Here is a 19,103-nt window from a genome sequence, read left to right as displayed (position 1 = left end):
GAAGGAAGGGTCTCTCTTTTTTTGACTGCCTGCCTTCCTGCTTTGTGGGACTGAGTCACCGATAGATCCTTGGACTAACATTCACAGCTGCCGCTGAGCTGGACTACAGTCTACAGTCTAGAGTCGCAGACTCCCCATAAGTAGTGGCTTCTGTGACTCTGGAGAACCCTGACTAAGACAATGAGGTAATTTTAGATGCTGGGAAGGCGAGAAAGAACATAAAATGGGAATAATGGATGTGAGGTGGGGCTTCAGGTAGTGTTGCAAAACCTTAGCACTTGGTGTGTGGTCCTTTCCGACCGTCCCCCCCAATCCCCCACAGAGCTTTTTTCTAACAAGAACAGTGAAACTGAGAAGGACACAGGATGGAATATCAAGTTTCAGGGGCCCTACTCCCTAACCAGCTGCTCCTGACGGGCCAGTAGAACCATATGGCTTGGATGATGAAACTCAAGGCGAAATGTGCATCACCACGTAGTCCACGTCACTGTAGGTGTCCCGAGGTGAGGGTGAAGGGAGGCGGGGTGTGTGTCTAGGGGAAAGCAGCCAAGCAACATATAAAAAAATTCCAAAAGCCTCTGAAAAGGACAGCCGCTGTTTCAAAGTAGGGATTCTCTGTCCCCAAGAGCCCGCCCAGACCACCGCTCCCCACCCCCTGCCCAGCCCCGTCTGGCCTGCGCCAGGCTTTAGAGGACTTGTAGTTTATCTGCCTGGTCACTGCAGCGTTGGTACGGCCAAGACAACTACAAGACCCAGAAGCCAGCGCGCAGGCCCAGGGCGGAGTCGGCAGCGGTGGGTGTGCGAATGCAGGGAGCCTGGAGGTGCGGGTGCCAGGCGCCAGGATGCGGTGGCCGGTTACCGTGTTGGGGAGCAGCCCAGGCTCACCATAAACGGCGCGGTGCCGACGGTCCGGAGGAGAGAGAGGCACGTTGCATACGCACATTAGGCACAGACCCGGCAACCTAGCGGTGTAGCGTTTTGGTGCTGCAGTGGCAGGGTGCAGGGTCCCGGTAACCAGGGGATGGAAATCCAGCCCCGGAGCTAGGCTGGCGCTGCTGGCCGAGAGCCTTGGGCTGCTGGAGGACTGGTGTCCACATGGGGCTGTACGCGATGTCTTGCTCTCCTTCTTTCTGGGCCAGGGTTAACCTCGGAAGATTCGCGATGCAGCGGGCAGCGGTGCTGGTGCGGCGGGGCTCCTGCCCCCGCGCCTCGGGCCCCTGGGGCCGTAGTCACAGCAGCGCTGCAGCCGAAGCCTCGGCGGCGCTCAAGGTGCGACCAGAGCGTAGCCCTCGAGACCGCATCCTCACCCTGGAGTCTATGAACCCGCAGGTGAAGGCCGTGGAGTACGCTGTGCGGGGACCCATCGTGCTCAAGGCCGGCGAGATCGAGATGGAGCTGCAGCGGGTGAGTGCGGGGCCTGCGGGGCGCGATGCCAGGGGGCGCTCATGGCGGGAAGAATCGTGGCAAGCTACTTTGGGGTCCTGGACCTCTCCCCTTCCCCCTCCCCCGCCCTCCACCCCCTTCACCCCCTTCGGCTTCCAGCTTCTTCATTGTGCCATTTTTGGCTAGAGCGAGAGAACGCCCCCTCTCCCGTCACCCACCAGTGCCCCGCATCTGGCACAAAGTGAGGCCTTCGACGGTTCACTTGTTGAATTGTGCCCAATTATTGAGCGGGCTCTGCTGCCAGGCACTGCATGTTCCCTAAGTGCCCTACCCTCGTGAATCCCTTGGAAGAAGGAAAACAAGCAAATATAGACGTGAGAGTTTCAGACAGAGAATAAGTGCTTCAAAGTGAGACAGAGGGGCTGGGGGTAGCGAGGTGAAAACCCTGTTAAGTAGGAGTGGAGGGAGGAGGGTAGGCTATGTGGCTGGATGGTTTGTTCCCAACCCTTTTCTTCTGGCTGAGGCCTGCTGGGTGTTTGCCAGGCACAGTTGCTTGACAAGACTGGGACTCTGGAGGAGATGGGTAGAATTCCTTATGTTGTACCTCGAGAACTTTTCATTGCTGTAGCAGGAGACTTTATGCTTTTAGGAGACCTTATGACTTTAATGAAGTGAATCTGGGACTTCATTTTGGTGGTGCCAGGGATGTTGGCTTGAACTTGTATAGCTGTTTCTCCCTGTCCCAGCTAGGGTGGTTTGATTGTATATAAGACAAGCATGCCCTTGGGTGAAACCAAGTGCTTTGTTCTGGGGCCAAGGTCTGGCTGTGTAGCCCAGGTTGGCCTCGCACTCCACATCCTCCTACCTTCACTTCCCATGTGTTGGGGTTTACAGGCTTCCTGGCAGACACCGCAGTGCCCTGCTGGGATACCGAGCTTTAACCTGGGTGAGATTTGGAAGGCGGAGTCAAGACAGAACATCAAAAGGAAACACTTCCTAAGATTAAAAAAAGGAAATGTTAACCCGGTGGGTGGTGGTGGTGCATGTTTTTAATTCTAGTACTTGGGAGGCCTAAGACAGGCAGAACTCTGTCAGTTCGAGGACAGGCTGGTTTACTGAGTGAGTTCTAGGACAACTAGGGCTACACAAGTGAAACCCTGTCTGGGAAAAACTTAGAGAAGGAAGGAAGAAAGAAAGAAGGAAGAAGGGAGAAAGAAAGGAAGGAAAAAAGAGAAAAAGGGAGAGAGGGAAAAAGGAAGAAAGGGAGAAAGAAAGGGAGAAAGAAAGGGAGAAAGAAAGAAAGAGGGAAAGAGAGGGGAAGAAAGGGAGAAAGGAAAAGAAAATGTTATCAGATCATTCTGACCCACGATGTGGATGGATGGGGTAGGGTTTCTTGATTTTGTTTCTTCACCCAGCAGATCCCAGTGTCTGCAGAGTAGTGTGATCACTCCGTATCCTTAGATATGTGAGAGGAACTCTCAGGGTCTCTTTCTTCTTCCCACTGGGACGTCTTTGAAGCTTGCCTACAGTAGACACCCAGTTCTCTCAGAACCCTGAGTTGGATAAGTCAGTGTCTGCTGCTGAGTTCTTTGCAGGGCTCAGTTTATTTATTTTTTAATATTTCCTTTTATTATTTTTTAAAGATTTATTTATTTAATGTATGTGAGTGCACTATAGCTGTCTTCAGACACACCAGAAGGGGGCATCAGATCTCATTATAGACGGTTGTGAGCCACCATGCAGTTGCTGGGACCTGTAGGAAGAGCAGTCCGTGCTTTTAACCGCTGAGCCATCTCTCCAGCCCCTTGTTTTTATTGGCCTCTAAAAAGCAAACCAAACACAGCAAATCAAGAGTTGGATCTTCTTGGAGCTGAAGCTCCAGGTGCTCTCGAGCTGCCTGATGTGGGAGCTGAGCTGGAATTCGACGCTATTGACCGTCCACCATCTCTCCTGCCCACAGGGCTATTTAAAGGTTGGCCCGCAGAAGGCTGGCTCCATTTCTGTGCCTGCCAGACACACTGGTGAGCTAGGGACAGAGCTTGAGTTTTTCTTTTTCGAACTTTGGTATCCGGGAGGCTGCAGCTGTCCCTCCTGGGGGCGACAACAGTCTCCCTGATAAAACAAAGCTAGGCAGAAAGTGTTCCCAGTTCTATCCCCTCACAGCCGATTGCTCTGGTTCCAGAGCTGGAAGGTCCAGGAATTATCTCTAGCTTTTGCGAAGTAGCAACTTTCCTGTTGACTGCATAAAGCAGAGGATGAGGAGGGCCAAGAGAACACTGACCTTGGTTTCAGGCCGCCATATTGTTATCCCAGCCTCATCTCCCCCAGTTCAGTAAGGTTTGGTTACTTAGCAAGCAGAGAATGTGAGAATGGTCTTCTGAGAGCAGACAGTGCTGTGATCAAAGGCAAAAGCTGGCAAGTTCTGGGTCTAGGGGTAGGGTTGATGTTGTTAGAAGTGTGTTTGGCAGAGGGGGGGTGGACGAAGGACTTGACCGTGCATCTTGACTGGACCAGGGGAGCTAGGAAGGGTTTCCAATAGTGGTAAAGCTCAGATAGATAGATGTCTTGGTCACTGGGCTAGAAGCGTCCTGACTTCCAAAACAGAAGTTCCGCGCTCCCGTGTTTGATCCCCCCAAGTTAGCTGAGAAGTTCTCTCTGTCCACCTACATTCTCCGATGTTTTGTTTTAAGACGGGTTCTCACTGTGTAGTCTTAACAGACCTGGAACTCACAGACGTCCGTCTATCCAGCTGTCTCTGCTTCCCGAGGGCTGAGGTGAAAGCTGCCTGCCACCACACCCTCTCTGCTTTCACTCAACCTTAATTAGCCATCTTTGTCAAGTGTTTCTTTTCTTTTTGGAGGGTGAGGAGCCGTGCTGGGGACTTGCATTTTAGGGCTTTACTAATTCCAGGCAAGCACTCCACCACGGACCCAGGGCTGTATCGGGACCCTATTTGTTTTCATTTACTTTTGGTTTGTGTTGGCTTTGTTGGTTTTTTTTTTCTTCTATCTCCGTTTTGAATCTCTGATGCAAATTGGAACAATATTCTGAGGGATTTGACCTGGTTGAGAAGTTTGTAAGGCATATGAAGACTCCAGGTTCTTCCAGAGTGTTCTCTGGGCGCCAGTTTCCCCTGAGGGGACCTCTGTGTTAAGTCCCAGAAGTTTATGCTGCCTGTGGAATTGTTTCACTGGGTGCTTTGTCAATATCACAGGCCAGACATGTGGCTCTGCTGTTTGTCTTCAGGGTGGCGGTCAGGGCTTAAGTCCCCAAGTTTTTCCACTTCTCTGATAGCCCGAGGGAGGAAGGGAACAGGCTAAGGGGTGTGAATAGGCAGGCCAGGGAGCCTATGTTGCAGCTCCACAAAGGCAGAGTCTCTCTCTTTTTTTTTTTAAAAAAAGGTTTATTTATTTATCATATACAAGTACACTGTAGCTGTCTTCAGACACACCAGAGGAGGGCATCGGACCCCATTACAGATGGTTGTGAACCACCATGTGGTTGCTGGGAATTGAACTCATGACCTCTGGGAGAGCAGTTGGTGCTCTTAACCACTGAACCATCTCTCCAGCCCTGAAGGCAGAGTCTCTTTAGGGTTTCAGATCCCATTGGTCATTGGGAATAGCGCTTTTTAATAAGCTGCAATTAAAGGGGTTTTGAAAAGAGCTGACAGTTTCTCAACCTACTGCTTTTTCTCTTGCTTTTTTTTAAGGGCAAGGATCAGGGCTTGGGGCAGTAAATTGGGAAGGAATGGCTTTACTTTTCCAGTTGTAAAAGTAAACACCAGCCAGGTGTGGTGGCTGGGACCTGTATCCTATCTATTAGGAGTCTGAGACATGGGGGTTACTTGAGTTTAAGAATTCAGGGTGAGGGGTTGGTAGCTCAGTGGTAGAGCGCTTGCCTAGGAAGCGCAAGGCCCTGGGTTCGGTCCCCAGCTCCGAAAAAAAGAACCCAAAAAAAAAAAAAAGAATTCAGGGTGAGCCTGGACAATCTAGGAACATCCATCTCAAAGATTAAAAATAGAAGTTTGGGGCTGGAGAGATGGCTCGGTGGTTAAGAGCACTGACTGCTCTTCCAGACATCCTGAGTTCAATTCCCGGCAACCACACGGTGGCTCACAACCATCTGTAATGAAATTTGATGCTCTCTTCTGGTGTGTCTGAAGACAGCTACAGTGCACTTACATATAATAAATAAATAAATCTTTAAAAAAAAATAGAAGTATGGGCTGAAGAGATGGCTTAGCTGTTAAGAGCACTGGCCTCTCTACCAGAGGTCCTGGGTTCAATTCCCAGCACCCACACAGCAGTTCACAACTGTCTCTAACTCCTGTTCCAGGGGATCGATCCAATATCCTCACACAGACATACATGTAGTCAAATTACCAATGTACATAAAACAAAAATAAATACGTTATTTTAAAAAAAAAAGAGGTGTTTGCCAGGTACGCATGAGATCCTGTGTTTGATCTCCGGAGCTTACAGGAGAAGCCAGGTGCACTTGTAATTCTGTGCTAAGGAAACATACAAGAGGATCCCTCAGACTCCCTGGCCAGCCACTCAAACTAAGGAGAGACCCTGTCTCAAAACCTGAAGTGGCTGGCTCCTGAGGAACCACAACCTGAGGTTGTCCTGTGACCTCCACTTGTACACATAGACACACACGCACCTATAGGGATATACACAAAAGCAAAAGCTCACACAGGGCAGAAGGTTTAGGGTTAGAAAAGAATGGTTACTTTGGTTGAGATTGTAGCTTTGCTGTACTAAATGATCCTGAGTGGGAAGAATTAAGCTTTACTCACTGTCTTAGTCAGGGTTGACTGCTGTGAGCAGCCACCATGACCAAGGCAACTCTTATAAGGACGACATTTAATTGGAGCCGGCTTACAGGATCAAAAAGGTTCAGTCCATTATCAACAAGGCGGGAGCATGGCAGCATCCAGGCAGGCCTGGTGCAGGAGGAGCTGAGAGTTCTACATCTTCATCTGAAGGCTGCTAGTGGAAGGCTGACTTCGAGGAAGCTAGGGTGAGGGTCTTAAAGCCCACACCCACAGTGCCACACCTACTCCAACAGGACCACACCCTCTAATAGTTACAGTCCTTGGGTCTAGCACATACAAATCATCACTCTTACAAGTCTTTCTTTTTGGGATGTATTGATTTATGTTTTTATTATTTTGTATGTATGTGTGTCTTGTCTGTCTGTCTGTATACCTCTTGTGTGCTGGTGCCTGTGAAGCCAGAAAGAGGGTGTCAGATGCCCCAGGACTGCAGCCATGGACAGTTAGGAGCTGCTATGTGGGGACTGATGAGCTGAGTCACCTTTCCAACACTGTTCCTTATAAGTCTTGAGTTTTCTTGTTGTCTGCATGAATGGAAAAGAAAAGGAAAGAAAGAAGGAAATAAAAAAAGAAAGGCCATCATCGCTCCTGGGTGTGGCAGGGGAGGTTTGTTGTATGAGGGAGAGCACAGCCAGAGGCAGGGACATCTGGGAGAGTCCAAAGTGAGCATGACCCTGAGCCTGGCCATGTGAGGGACAGAGAGCCAAGAGAGTAAAGGAAGGGGGGAGGTAACTAAGAAGGTTTGGATTTTGTTAGAGGGAAGGGAAGCCCAGTCCCTGGGCTGAAGAGTTTAGGGTAGGGGGTGGGGTATGCCAGCCATACCCTGTAACAGGTAGGGAGTGGGGGGTGCTGGGAGAACATGGAAGCCAGGCCCACTTTGATATGTTAAGTAGGCACCTTGTTGGGCATTTGTTCCAGGTTTGAGACCTAACACTGCAGGATGTTACCCTGTGTTAACTCTCAGCTTCTCTTTCTGTAAAACGAACCTGTTTTCAAGACCTGTGGGATCTCGTTGGATTTTGTCTCCAGAGCTGCTTTTTTTTTTACATTCTTTTTTATTCTGCATTTGAATTTGGGAATGAGGAGCCTTTCCTAAAAGCTTTCTGGGGTCCGGGAAGGCCTCACTCCCACCCTGTGCCCAGCTCCTTTCCCGTACCCACTTTTAGTCAGGATTTATTTGTGTGGGTCTGTGTGCGCTTGCCCATGTGTTTGTGCATTCATGTGCATGTGAACAGAGGTGCCCACGGAAGCCAGAGGCGTACAGCTAGAGTAGCCGGGGGCTGTGAGCTGCTGGGCATGAATGCTGGCATAAAGCAGTCGTGTACACTTTCCCCACCAAGCCGTCTCTGCAGCATCCGTAACAGTTCTTATTCTTCACTTCCTGCATTTGCTTTGGTTTTTCTTTGTTTGGTCCCCACCTACCTTCTCTCTCTTTCTCTCTCTCTCCAGCTCCTTATTTACTGGACTAAGTATTTGTTGAACCAGAGGGAGACTGTGGCCTTCTTCAGTATAGTCTTGTGAAATGCCTAGGCCATCCCTTGGACAAGGAAACTAGCTTGTTTTTGTCCCTGCCTCCTCCCCAGCTTTACTGGGGTGTGTGTAATGGACAGGTACAGTGTGTGACTTTTGAAGGTGTACAACGTGGCTAAGAGCAGTTGCTGCTCCTAAAGGGTATCCAGATTTGATTCCCAGAACCCACCCTGGGAAGCTCACAGCCATCTGTAAACTGAACTCCAGGGGATCTGATGACATCTTTTAGCCTCTGAGAAAATCTGTACTCACTCTGCCTCCCAAACCCTGGGATTAAAGGCATGAGCCACCACCTTACTTAAGTAGTATCTTTCTTTTCTTTTTTAATTTATTTTTCTTTTATGGTATGAGTACACCGTTGCTGTCTTCAGACACACCAGAAGAGGGCATCGGATCCCATCACAGATGGTTGTGAGCCACCATGTGGTTGCTGGGAATTGAACTCAGGACCTCTGGAAGAGCAGTCGCTGCTCTTAACCACTGAGCCATCTCTCCAGCCCTAAGTAGCATTTTTCTTTGTGTGTGTGTGTGTGTGTGTGTGTGTGTGTGTGTGTGTTCGTGTGTTCACTCATGCATGCATTTTATTGCATATACAGGTGCACACGTGTGTAGGGTATGAAGCCACACATTGTTAGCATCTCTTTAGATGCTGTAAGCCTTAGAATTTGAGGCAGGCTTCCCCCTGGCCTGGAGTTCATTGACTCAACTAGGTTGATGAACCCCAAGAGTTCACTTGTCTTCACCACCCCCCAACCAGTACTGAGATTACAAGCATACAGCATTACATTTAAAGGGTTTTTTTTTTTTGTTTGTTTGTTTGTTTTGTTTTGTTTTGTTTTTAATGTAATTCTGGTGATCAGATTCAGGTAGTTGGACCTGCAACACCGGCACCTTACCAATGGATTGAGCATCTCCTCGGCCTTCCCGTTCTGTTGATAACTGCTTCTGTCTTGCTTTGCTCCCGCTTGACTTGTCTACCAGTCCTGTGGCCTTTTAGTGCCGTTGAACTGTGGACTGGAAGGACAATGATAGATCTTCGTCTGAAGAAATGTTTCACCACCTTTGACCCCTGCGGAAGTGAGAGTGGCAGGAAGAGCTCCCCTCCCCCTTCCCTGGACCCTCCCTCTGCTGCATGGGTTGCACTTGGGGGCTGCACATATGCAGATGCATTGGACAGGGGAACTCACACTACATGCTTGTTGGTCTCTCTGTCGAGGCTCTGCGCTGTGGCCAGTGCACCACTGCGTGTTCATACCGATCTGGATAAACCACTTTGGGCCGGAATCTTCCTGGGGACCTTGTTATTTCCCAACCCATGTAGACCTCGTCTTCCCAGAACACCCTTCTGAGTGGCTGCTCTTGGCTGTGTAGAGTGGTCTGCTTGTCTATTCAAGGGAGCCGGTTTCCTGTCCCAGGCTCATCCATCTTGCAAAGTGTCTATGGTCTGTCTGTAGGCACAAAGGCCCAAGAAAGGAGGGGCTTAGTCTTCCCAGGCTTGGTGTCAGCCGGCCCTGAGTTGGCTGAATAGTGCCGGGGAGGATACACGGAAGGGACATTCAGGGCTAGGTTCCAGACATTATCTCCTCCTGTGGGGCTGGCCCAGGGCCCAGGCCTACAGCTGTGTGTTCAGTCCTGGCCTTCAGAGCTGTGGCAGATTTATTTTTTACTGAAGAATGGCTGTGGCGATACCACAGAAGTCTTGGATGCTCAGTAGCTGTAGGCTGATAGCCCTGGGGATTTAAGGGGTGATGCAGAGCTCCTCAGAAGGAACCCAGGCCAGGGGCAGGGTGTGCGGACCTGCCTTGTGCACTCTGTGACTTAGGTAGGCAAGTGCCTCCTATCTCCCCCTCTCCCAGTCTCGTTGGCTCCTTTCTCTGGGATGAGCCTTGCAGCCACACGCCCTTCTCCCTCCTCCTCTCACCCTGACTCAGCGTGGTGCAGCAATTTAGTGGTGTTTGACTGCCAGGAATAACACTCCATATCAGCCGTCTCGGAATAGCTCAAAAAATGGGCCACAGACACTTGCAGGGTCCCCCGTCTCCCAGACACACACCTTTCAGAGACTTGAGAAACATTGTGGTCTTTTCCAGGCTTCTTTTCTCGGCCTACTCTGCCTGGTAACTTAGGGATGTGAAACTCAGGCTGCGGCTGGTTTCTTTCTGGAGCCTACTGTTGTTGGTTTTTTTTTTTTGTTTTTGTTTTTTGTTTTGTTTTGTTTTTTTCTTTTTAAAGTTGAGAGATCTTTAACTGATTGTAAAAGCAGCATGGTGGGGAAGGGACAAGGGATGACTCAGGAAGAGCGTTTGCTTGATATGTACGTGTGAACCTGCGTTCAAATCCCCAGCTCCCGAGGAAAAAGCCAGGCGTGATCTCACCTGTACTTGAAACCCTAGTTAGTGCTGGTAGGAGTGGAGACAGAAGGATGGGCAGGACTGGCTACTGATCAGCCAAGCTAAAACACCGTGAGTTCCGGGGGCAGGGAGATACCCTGCCTTAGAGAAACAAGGTGGAGAGCTACGGAGGATAGTCCAAATCCTCCTCTGACCTCTACATGTCTGCCCATGGTCAGGCCCCATACCTGAGCGTGGTGCACGTGTATGCACACATGTGCACACACGTGTGGACACACACACATACTTGTACATACACTCAGAACAAACTTCAGCAGTATCACACCCATAGAATTGTATCTTTGAATTTTGTGTTTTGAAAGTGGGGCTGGAATGGAATGGCCTTCTCCCTTCCTCCACAGTGACACACAGGCCTCCTTCTGGACCAGCTGTGTAAGGCTCTGTTTATCCTTTGTGTCTTTTCATTCATTCTCATGGGGAGGTCCTAGAACCTGTCTAGCCTCCAGGCTAATTCTGGATATCTGAGGGGGCTGTAGAGAAACCCTATGTTTTCACAGCTCCAAGATTCTTTTTACCTTTGTAGCAGCTGAAGTGTCTTTTCCCTCATCTCCGGAGTGACATCCAAATATCTGTTAGTTCCTCTGTGACCCCTACGTCATTACCTCATCTGTGCTTGCTCTTAAAAAAAAGGAAGAAGAAGAGGAAGCTAATGAAACTAACGATGTTTCAAAACGAGGATTGCAAGAGAACAAGGCCAGGAGTTAATTCCCAGGGGCGAATGTGCTTTGGAGGTGAACGTGAACTCAGTATCTTTAGGCCCTTGCTTATGGTTTCCAAGTGAAGCCATGCTTGGGCACAGGGGACAGGAGCATCGAGGGTCTGCCTCCTCGACATTCGGTGTATTTTGCAGCTGGCCTAAGCTCCTTCTTTGTTGTCACTTTGGTTCTGATGCCATCTTTTAGACACCCCTGTGAGGTGACAGGCCATGGAGCTGTCTCTGGATGTCCCAGCCACCTAACAGCTTTTCCAGTTTGTCCAGAAAGTGGGAGGTGATACAACAGAGTGGTTGCTAATCACACCAGCTCCCAGAGTTCAAATCCTGTCTATCCATTTGTGACACCAAGCACGATTGTTAGTCTTTTGAAACCTTGGTTTTCTCATTTGTGAAATGGGATTGCTACCCGTTCTTCCTCACGGAGATGGTTGTGAAGATTAAATAGGACAGGAATGTCATGGGCTTAGTTAGCACGGTGCTTGACATTTGGCGAGGCTCAAAATAGAATTGCTTATTAATATCTTGTGGTGATACTACAGCTTGGCCTCAGGAATGCAGGGTCTATGAATCGTTCGTAACCACCTGTCACCTTCTCTCTGCAGGGTATCAAAAAACCATTCACTGAGGTAATCCGAGCCAACATTGGGGATGCCCATGCTATGGGCCAGCAGCCAATCACCTTCCTTCGTCAGGTGAGACAGCCCTCAGGAACAGGCCTCTGGGGGCTCTGAAGTGGAACCTGGGAGGGACCAGTACAGCAAACACTAGCATCCCTCGGGGATGTGCCACGGAAGTAGCAACCCTTTCAGGTACCTGGTGTCCCTTTTTCTCTTTCTCAGCAATTCTCCTCCCAGTGTTATTAAAAATACCTTCATGCACTTTGGGGTTGATCTGGGATGGGACGCTTCATTGTTAGGTCTGGGGTTCCAACAGAAGAGCTTGGTGAGGGTGTTCACTGTATCTACGTGGGACAGAGAGGTGCAATCATAGTGGGGTTGGAGGTGGTACCTCAGGGTGAAAATATAGCCCAAAGGGAGCCCTGGGTTTGAGTGTTGGATCTGCTGCTGACCAGCTAGCTGGCCTTGTGCATGTGGAAACCGTCAGGGTAGGATAGATGGAGGTCTTCTTCCAGCCCAGCAAAAAGTGCAGGTCATAGCAGCCACGGCCACCCAGTCTCAGTTCCCTCCAGTGTAGCACAGCTTCCTCAGAGGGGCTCTAGGTGATGGTGGTTTCATGGTTTATGTCCGAATATCAATGGCGGAATGCTGTATGGACCGACAGTACTGGATCGGCAGGCAAGAGACAGGGAACGAGGTTGGTAGGAAAAAGCCACTAGGCATCCTGCACTGAGGTAGGAGGTGGAACTGTGAATAGCTCTTTCTGACCAAAATAACAGTCCTCCATGTGTAAGGTCCACAGGCCAGGGCAGGTGACAAACTTTGGGGGTAGACAGCTTTGACCCCCCTTTACCAAGCTGTGTTACCACCTTCAGAAGGGGCACAAAGTAGGGGTTCCCTTACCTTGTCCTTTGGGGCAGAGGGGTGTTGGGGGCCCAGCCATACCCCCTGCATAACAGAGGAGAGCATGGTTGGGGATTTAGCTCAGTGGTAGAGCGCTTACCTAGGAAGCGCAAGGCCCTGGGTTCGGTCCCCAGCTCCGGAAAAAAAAAAAAAAAAAAAAAACAGAGGAGAGCATGATGGTCTGAGGAATGCCCTGCAACCATTGCAGAGTTTCAGAAGACTGGAGGTGAATGTGTTAGGGTCCAGTTTGTGGAATTAGAGGGACAAACACTACCTCTGCCAGAGAAGTAGAGGCAGGAAGAAGGCCAAAGAGGTCCTTGACTGTAAGTAGGGGTGTGGATCTGGGCTTGGGTCGAGAGTAGGCTTGCAACAATATTTACCTTTACAGACTGTTAAACTCATCCCCAAAGCCGACCCAGCCCGGGGCCACAGTTGTCCTAACTTGCATGGTGTCAGCTGCTTGCAGCTGGCATGTGTGTCTGTGGTCTTCGTGATGCCTCTGGGAGAAGGGGAGGTTAAGTTACTGATCATTACACAGAGGAAGAAAAGCCAAGAAGCTGGTGAGTCACCTGACCTGATCAGCGCTGTGACCTGTTCTTCCATTTAGGAAGCCTGGCTTGGTTCCTCAGCTGCCAGCCTAGGCAGGTGTGCTTGGTTTTACTGGCACCAAGTCCCCCAGAGCCTCAGTTAATCCTCTCGGTTTTCACGTGTAGGGTGATTTTGTGTTACAGGGAGGAAAAGCCCTTCCGGCTCTCAGATGTGAGGATTTGTCCAGAGGAAGGACAGGAGGAGAAAGGCTCAGGCTCTGTGTCTTGAGGGGTTTTACAACCTTGCTCCTGTCAGCTGCCCACTGAGGCCTGGCCCTGGCCTAGGAGACCCTCTAGTTCTTATCTAGATCCTGGATGTTTGGCTCCAGTGTTGTTTGTAGATGAGTGGACGCCACTGTGGCGGCGAACCCATGCACTCTGCCACGGCTTCTCGTTCGGTACCTGTTCTCGGGTCAAGCCTTGGTAGCGCTGCCTCTTGGCCATCAGATTCTCTCCTGCTGCCGAGAGCCAGCATTTTCCTCTTTGCTGCCCCGAACTCCTACCCGGCCCCAGCCCCCAAGAAGGGGCTTCGAAGGCAGTGTTTACAGTTGTCTTCCTCTTACTTTACCTCACCCAGTGTCCTGCGTGCTTAGGGCGCCATACTGTGCACTCACCTGTGCCGTCTTTTTAGGTGATGGCTCTCTGCACCTACCCGAACCTGCTAAACAGCCCCAGCTTCCCGGAAGATGCTAAGAAGCGAGCGCGGCGGATCCTGCAGGCTTGCGGTGGAAACAGCCTGGGTGAGGCCCAACTCGTAAGGCTGTGCAGTGACTGCGGGTTCCACATGGGTCTGGGCCCATGAGCAAAGGGCTGTGAGGTGACTGTCCCATGTGTGGAAGGTGGCTGATCCTCAGAGTGTGCACAGAGGCATAGTCACCTTCTGGTGTGCTAAGGCCATCTCTTGGTGAGGCGGGTACTTAGGTCTGAGTACTTCCGTCCTTCTGAATCCCGGCTTGTTTAGGCCAGCAAGGGTTTAGTTCAGTGAGTACCCTAGAGCCTCACGAGGCTAAACAGGATGTCAGTTCCCAGCTCTGCTGGCTTCTGTGACTGTGTCTGTGGCATTTTCTGAGAAATGTCTGCTGTTTGCTGAGGATAGGAAGCACCGGGGCTCTGTCTTTCTCCAGTATAATTGTTCCCGTCGCCCCTTCCCACTCCTCTGGATCCCGTCCACCCTGCCTCTGTTTCTCTTGCTGGAAAGCCCTGGCCCTGACAGAGCACCAAGCACCTTTGGGCTCCGTGGATGAGGGTCCTGCCCGGGGTTTGACTCCCTGTGGATGTGAAAATGATATTCTTCCTCCCTACCCTGCTTGGAATCCAACTCTTGGCCTCTAGCTCTTTGTTCTCATCTCGTTGTGTTTCCTGTTTATCTCCTCTGCCCTCTCCCCAGCACCTGTACACTGTATCTCAATCGAAAAACTAGTTGTTCCTAAAGCTTTCTTAGGATGCTTGTCCTGATACTCTGAGACCCAGAGCCAAGACGGACACAGATATTTTTCTGAATTGCTCGATCAGGAAACTGCCCCTTTGTCTCTGCCTCCCTCCATGTTCCCACTCCACTTTTCTGCTCTGTCCCCTTGCTGTGGGCTCCATGCCTACGTGCTGGGCGTGATGACTCCATCAGTGCTCTTGATCTGGACATGGTGGTATCTCTGTCAGGCAGGGGCGGGTATCCCCTGCCTCCCTGCCTGTCAGCCTGAGCTCTGAACCGTAGGCAGGCAGGGAACAGTATGTGTGGCCTGACATTCCTTTCCCTGAGCCTTCCACCCAGCATAGAGGATGAATGTGTTTTTCAAAGCCCCAGTGGCCCTGATGTTTGCACAAGTTTTCCTGGGAAGACACGGGGAGGGGGAGTTGGCTTCGTGTGTGTCTAATGTGAATGGGGAGGGAGTAACCTTTGACCTTCGTTCTGCCCACAAAATCTCATCTATTGATTTTTGTCCCTCTTTGTCATCTCGAGCTAGGGATAGGTGGGAGGCCACACCTATGGAAGGGTGCTCTTGGGGTGCTATAGCAGACCAGTAACCATCAGGATTTTGTGGTCTACTAGGCTTTGTCCAAGGAGCAGAATGTAGTGCAGACGAGGGAAATACATTCTGAGCCTTCTCTTTAAATGAGGAAGTATTTCGTCTCCACCTCCTGCCCTTGTAAGAAAGGCTGGTGTGTCCCCCTAGTTCTTCATGATAGGTGACATTATAACCAGGCAAGGAAGGGACAGCTAGTGTGGTCTCTCTTATGCTGAGGTCTCAGTGTCTGTCTGAGTCTTAGGCAACGCAGTGTTTCCTCCCACAGGAGTAACAGGAAGTGGAATGTGTCAGTGTCATGCTGACCCAAGTGCAAATTATTGAGTATGAGTATGAGTTATTTTAGCTTTAAACATTTTTATTTTATTATATGCATATGGACATTTCGCCTGCATGTATGTCTGTGTACCACTCACATGCCTCCTATTTGTGGCAATGAGAAGAGAACACTGGATGGATCCCCTTGGAACTGGAGTTACAAACAGTTATAAGTCAGCATGGCTTATAACTGGGTGCTGGGAGCTATACTGGTGATGTCTAAGCAGAGGTGTAATGGGGAGGGGCAAGGAGCGGCCTCCAGGATCTGTGCTGGTGCCAGTTAGAACTGAGCTATTCTGGAGTACTCCCGTCACCCCATTCTCTCAAGTTCTATAGAACCATGTGCAAGCAACTAGCTAAAACCTGGAAAGCCTGGATCTACTGGACGCCGTTGTTGTAAAACCTTGCTTGACGCTTTAGAAACCAAGGCTCAATATACAGAAGGTGCTCGGTGAACTGGAAGGATGTGTGGGTGGATGGTTGAACCCAGGGAAGTAGGCATCTGGCCATGTCCCAGAGGAGTAGGAAAGAGGCCCCACCTTGGTGTTCACCGACATCTTTATCCCTAGGTAATCGTATGGACGTCAGACTCATTCTGTTGAGTCAGGCGCCTTGCCTCTCATCATCGTCTTGCTTGTTTTCTCACAGGGTCTTACAGTGCGAGCCAGGGCGTTAACTGTATCCGAGAGGACGTGGCAGCCTTTATCACCAGGAGAGATGGTGTACCTGCAGACCCAGACAACATTTACCTGACTACTGGAGCGAGCGACGGTATTTCTGTATGTGCAAAGGTGGACTTTGTTCGTTCGTTTGTTTTTCAAGACAGGGTTTCTCTAGGTAGTCCTGCAACTCTCTTCGTAGACCAGGCTGGCCTCAAACTCTCAGAGTGCTGGGACTAAAGGCATGTACCACCACACCTGATGGTGGTGACCAGCAACCTTGAAGATTAGGGTCAAGTGTTTGAAGTCACTGTGAAGTCGCTAGCCAGGCAGGATACAGGCTTGGTAGGTGGATCAGGCCACCCTCTGGTACCCCTGTGGCTTCCAGTCCCATGACCTTGGATATGACTGCAGCATCAGCTTCCTTCCAGAGGACCCAACAGCAGGTCCAGCTGGTGGGGAGCTATAGGATACCTGAGGTTGGCCTCTCTGTTGCTCAGCACATACTGTGTGTACTGTGTTCATCCTTTGCCAAGCACTGTGCTAGATGCTGGGGAGACCTTTGGGAACCAGGCTCGCCACTCAGTCTCTGCTTATATGCCAGCATTATGACAGACTGGCATTAGCACCACATACGTAATAGTGAAAAGAATAAATGCTGTAACAGCAGCAGGAGCTGTAAAGGCCCCTCTGAATACGACTGAAAGCTGCAGGAACATATGGGGGAAGGCAAGAGGGGAAGTGTTTTCTGGGCTGAAGATCAGTGTATACAAAGATCTTGATCTGAAAAGAGGCCCAGTATTTTAGAAATGAGTCCCAGGTGGGTGAGCGCACACAGTGGGGGATAATTACCAAAAATAGGGCCAGGGAAGCAAGTAATGGCTAAGTTCTAAGGGCCGTAGAAGCCACACCGAGGCTTAAGTAAGTCAGAACATTGGCGCTTCAGTAAAGGGAGGGAGTTCACATGATTCAATCAATGTTCTGTTCAGCCTTGGCCTGGCCAGGAAGAGCCAAGTAGCAGTAAGTGAGGGAGCTCAGCGCTTAGGAGATGAGGGCTCAGGCTGGGAGTCAGTCAGCAGCGGCGTGGGCACGTGGACTAGAGTTAGTGGCTGTGTGGCTGAAGTCTGAAGTTCTAGGCTTGTGGAGGGCACGGCCTCCTGGGTTTTTACTTGTGGGCTGGTTTTGCGTATTCATCTGGCTCTCAGCGTGCTGGGTAAGTGCCGTCCGCTTACCTCCACTCTTGGCACATTTCTCTTCGGCTCGAGCCCTCTGCTAAGCAAAGTTTGTGCGTTCTTCCCGTGTGAGCGGTGGTCGCTGTTGCCTTTTCTTTCTCATCAGGGCTCTTGTCTCCTCACAGGCTCTTTTGTTTTGAAGTTGAGTGTGTGTTTCCCTGAGCCTTTCAAAAAGATAATCTACTCGAGCCCATGGGGAAATGGGCCTGAGACAGTCAAGCGCGCACCGTGCTTTCCAGTCTGGCGAGATTCTTGGAGCGAGGAATTGAGCCTCAGATGAAGCCTGTGCACGTGTACAATGGAATGGATGTCTCCCATAGCTTGCTGATTCAGAGAACCACTGCCATTTTCAACAACACCTCACTCGACCCCACAGTTCGTTTTCTTAAGAAATAAATATGCACCCCACTTTGCTTAAAAAGAGGTGGGAGTAGCTGGGGGCACCATTTTGACTGTCTCTTATTTAGGAGTCTGTCCAGCCATGTGTGGGCCAACTGATGATTACGTTGAAGAAACTGAGTTTAAATGAGAATATCTGGGTGAAGTGTGGCTAGTTCTAGGGCAGGACCAGCTTGGATCCTGTTTTAGAAAGTGTTTGCTTGCTTGGTTGGTTAGGTGTTTTGAGACACGATCTCACAGTATAGCCCAGGTTGGCCTCAAACTCATGACAGCCCTGCCTCAGCCATCCAAGTACTGGAACTCTGTATGTGTCGCTCCATCCCTGTCAAGTGTCTTAGCCTTTTCCTCCATGCCATGCATTATGTCAAGAACGTTAGGATATTCTATGTTTCTTACCTACATCCACAGCGCCCCTCGTGCTCCAGGGAAGGAAACAAGTCAGGGAGATGAAGCAACTGTGATAGGGCTGTGCTAGAGGCCCTGGTAGACAGACATCCGTGACTGGAGCCCATCTGGCCCGTCTGCCCATTGCCTCTTGAAGGATGAGAGAAGCAGTAGGAACCCTATATAGAGAGGAACCCTATAGATTAGCGGTTCTCAACCTGTGGGTCTCGGCCTCTTTGGGGAATGATGACCCCTTTCACAGGGGTCACCTCGGACCACCGGAAAGCAGATGTTTACATGCAACAGCAGCAAAATTAGTTATAAAGTAGTGATAAATATAATTTTAGGGGGGTTGGGGATTTAGCTCAGTGGTAGAGCGCTTGCCTAGGAAGCGCAAGGCCCTGGGGTTCAGTCCCCAGCTCCAAAAAAAAAGAACCAAAAAAAAAAATAATTTTAGGGTCGGGGTCACCACAACACGAGGAGGCGCTGTATTAAAGGGTTGTAGCGTTAGGACGGTCGAGAGCTGCTGCCGTAGGTGTTGCTTTTTGTCGCAGACGATCCTGAAGCTCCTGGTCTCCGGCGGTGGCAAGTCACGGACCGGGGTGATGATCCCCATCCCACAGTACCCCTTGTACTCCGCGGTCATCTCCGAGCTCGACGCCATCCAGGTGAACTACTATCTGGATGAGGACAACTGCTGGGCTTTGAACGTGGACGAGCTCCGGCGGGCACTGCGGCAAGCTAAAGACCACTGTGACCCTAAAGTTCTCTGCATCATCAACCCCGGAAACCCCACAGGTCTGTACCTGACTCTCTCGCCATGTTCGTAGGGGCTCAGAGTGACTGGTGCAAGTTACGCAAGGTTTTCTCTCCTCCAGTTTCCCAGTTCACTCCAGATTTGCTAACGTCTGTGAGACTCGCCTAAGGCCATCTCAGGAGAAAGAAGCAGGCACCTTTTTTTTGGTTTTTGTTTTGAGCAAGGCTGTATTACTGATGGGACCTGTTCTTTTTCATATTTTACCTCCAGTTGTAAAGACTCATCTCCCTAAGGCTTATTCACATAGACTACCACTGCTCACCTCAGTCTAAGGTCATTGACTT

General features: G+C 50.3%; 1 protein-coding gene and 2 long non-coding RNA genes across 9 annotated transcripts in view; 2 read left to right on the top strand and 1 right to left on the bottom strand.

The window, feature by feature from the left end:
* LOC147999372 (uncharacterized) overlaps positions 1 to 19,103 on the top strand; it is a 267,261-nt gene that overhangs the window by 133,919 nt on the left and 114,239 nt on the right. The gene's annotated exons all lie outside the window — the stretch shown is intronic.
* The window catches only part of Gpt2 (glutamic--pyruvic transaminase 2), a 33,127-nt gene continuing 14,740 nt past the window's right edge, over positions 717 to 19,103 (top strand). The window contains exons 1-6 of one of the 4 annotated variants that reach the window (XM_087594523.1): positions 717 to 792; positions 1,140 to 1,404; positions 11,485 to 11,574; positions 13,621 to 13,729; positions 15,977 to 16,107; positions 18,557 to 18,800. In XM_087594523.1, coding sequence (XP_087450649.1) covers positions 1,162 to 1,404; positions 11,485 to 11,574; positions 13,621 to 13,729; positions 15,977 to 16,107; positions 18,557 to 18,800 — 817 coding nt within the window. In that variant the 5' untranslated portion in view covers positions 717 to 792; positions 1,140 to 1,161. 4 annotated transcript variants of the gene reach the window in all.
* LOC102548349 (uncharacterized) lies at positions 6,525 to 9,191 on the bottom strand. 2 transcript variants are annotated; one of them, XR_015643984.1, is made up of 3 exons: positions 8,944 to 9,191; positions 8,653 to 8,825; positions 6,525 to 6,750 (listed from the first exon to the last, which is right to left on the bottom strand). It is a non-coding gene; the product is annotated as an uncharacterized LOC102548349 (long non-coding RNA). The 2 variants fall into 2 exon arrangements; XR_015643983.1 differs by having other exon boundaries at positions 8,653 to 8,770.

The sequence above is a fragment of the Rattus norvegicus genome, chromosome 19, assembly GCF_021556685.1.
Source record: "Rattus norvegicus strain SHRSP/BbbUtx chromosome 19, alternate assembly SHRSP_T2T, whole genome shotgun sequence".
NCBI lineage: Eukaryota > Metazoa > Chordata > Mammalia > Rodentia > Muridae > Rattus > Rattus norvegicus.
This window is presented reverse-complemented; position numbering and strand designations above follow the sequence as displayed.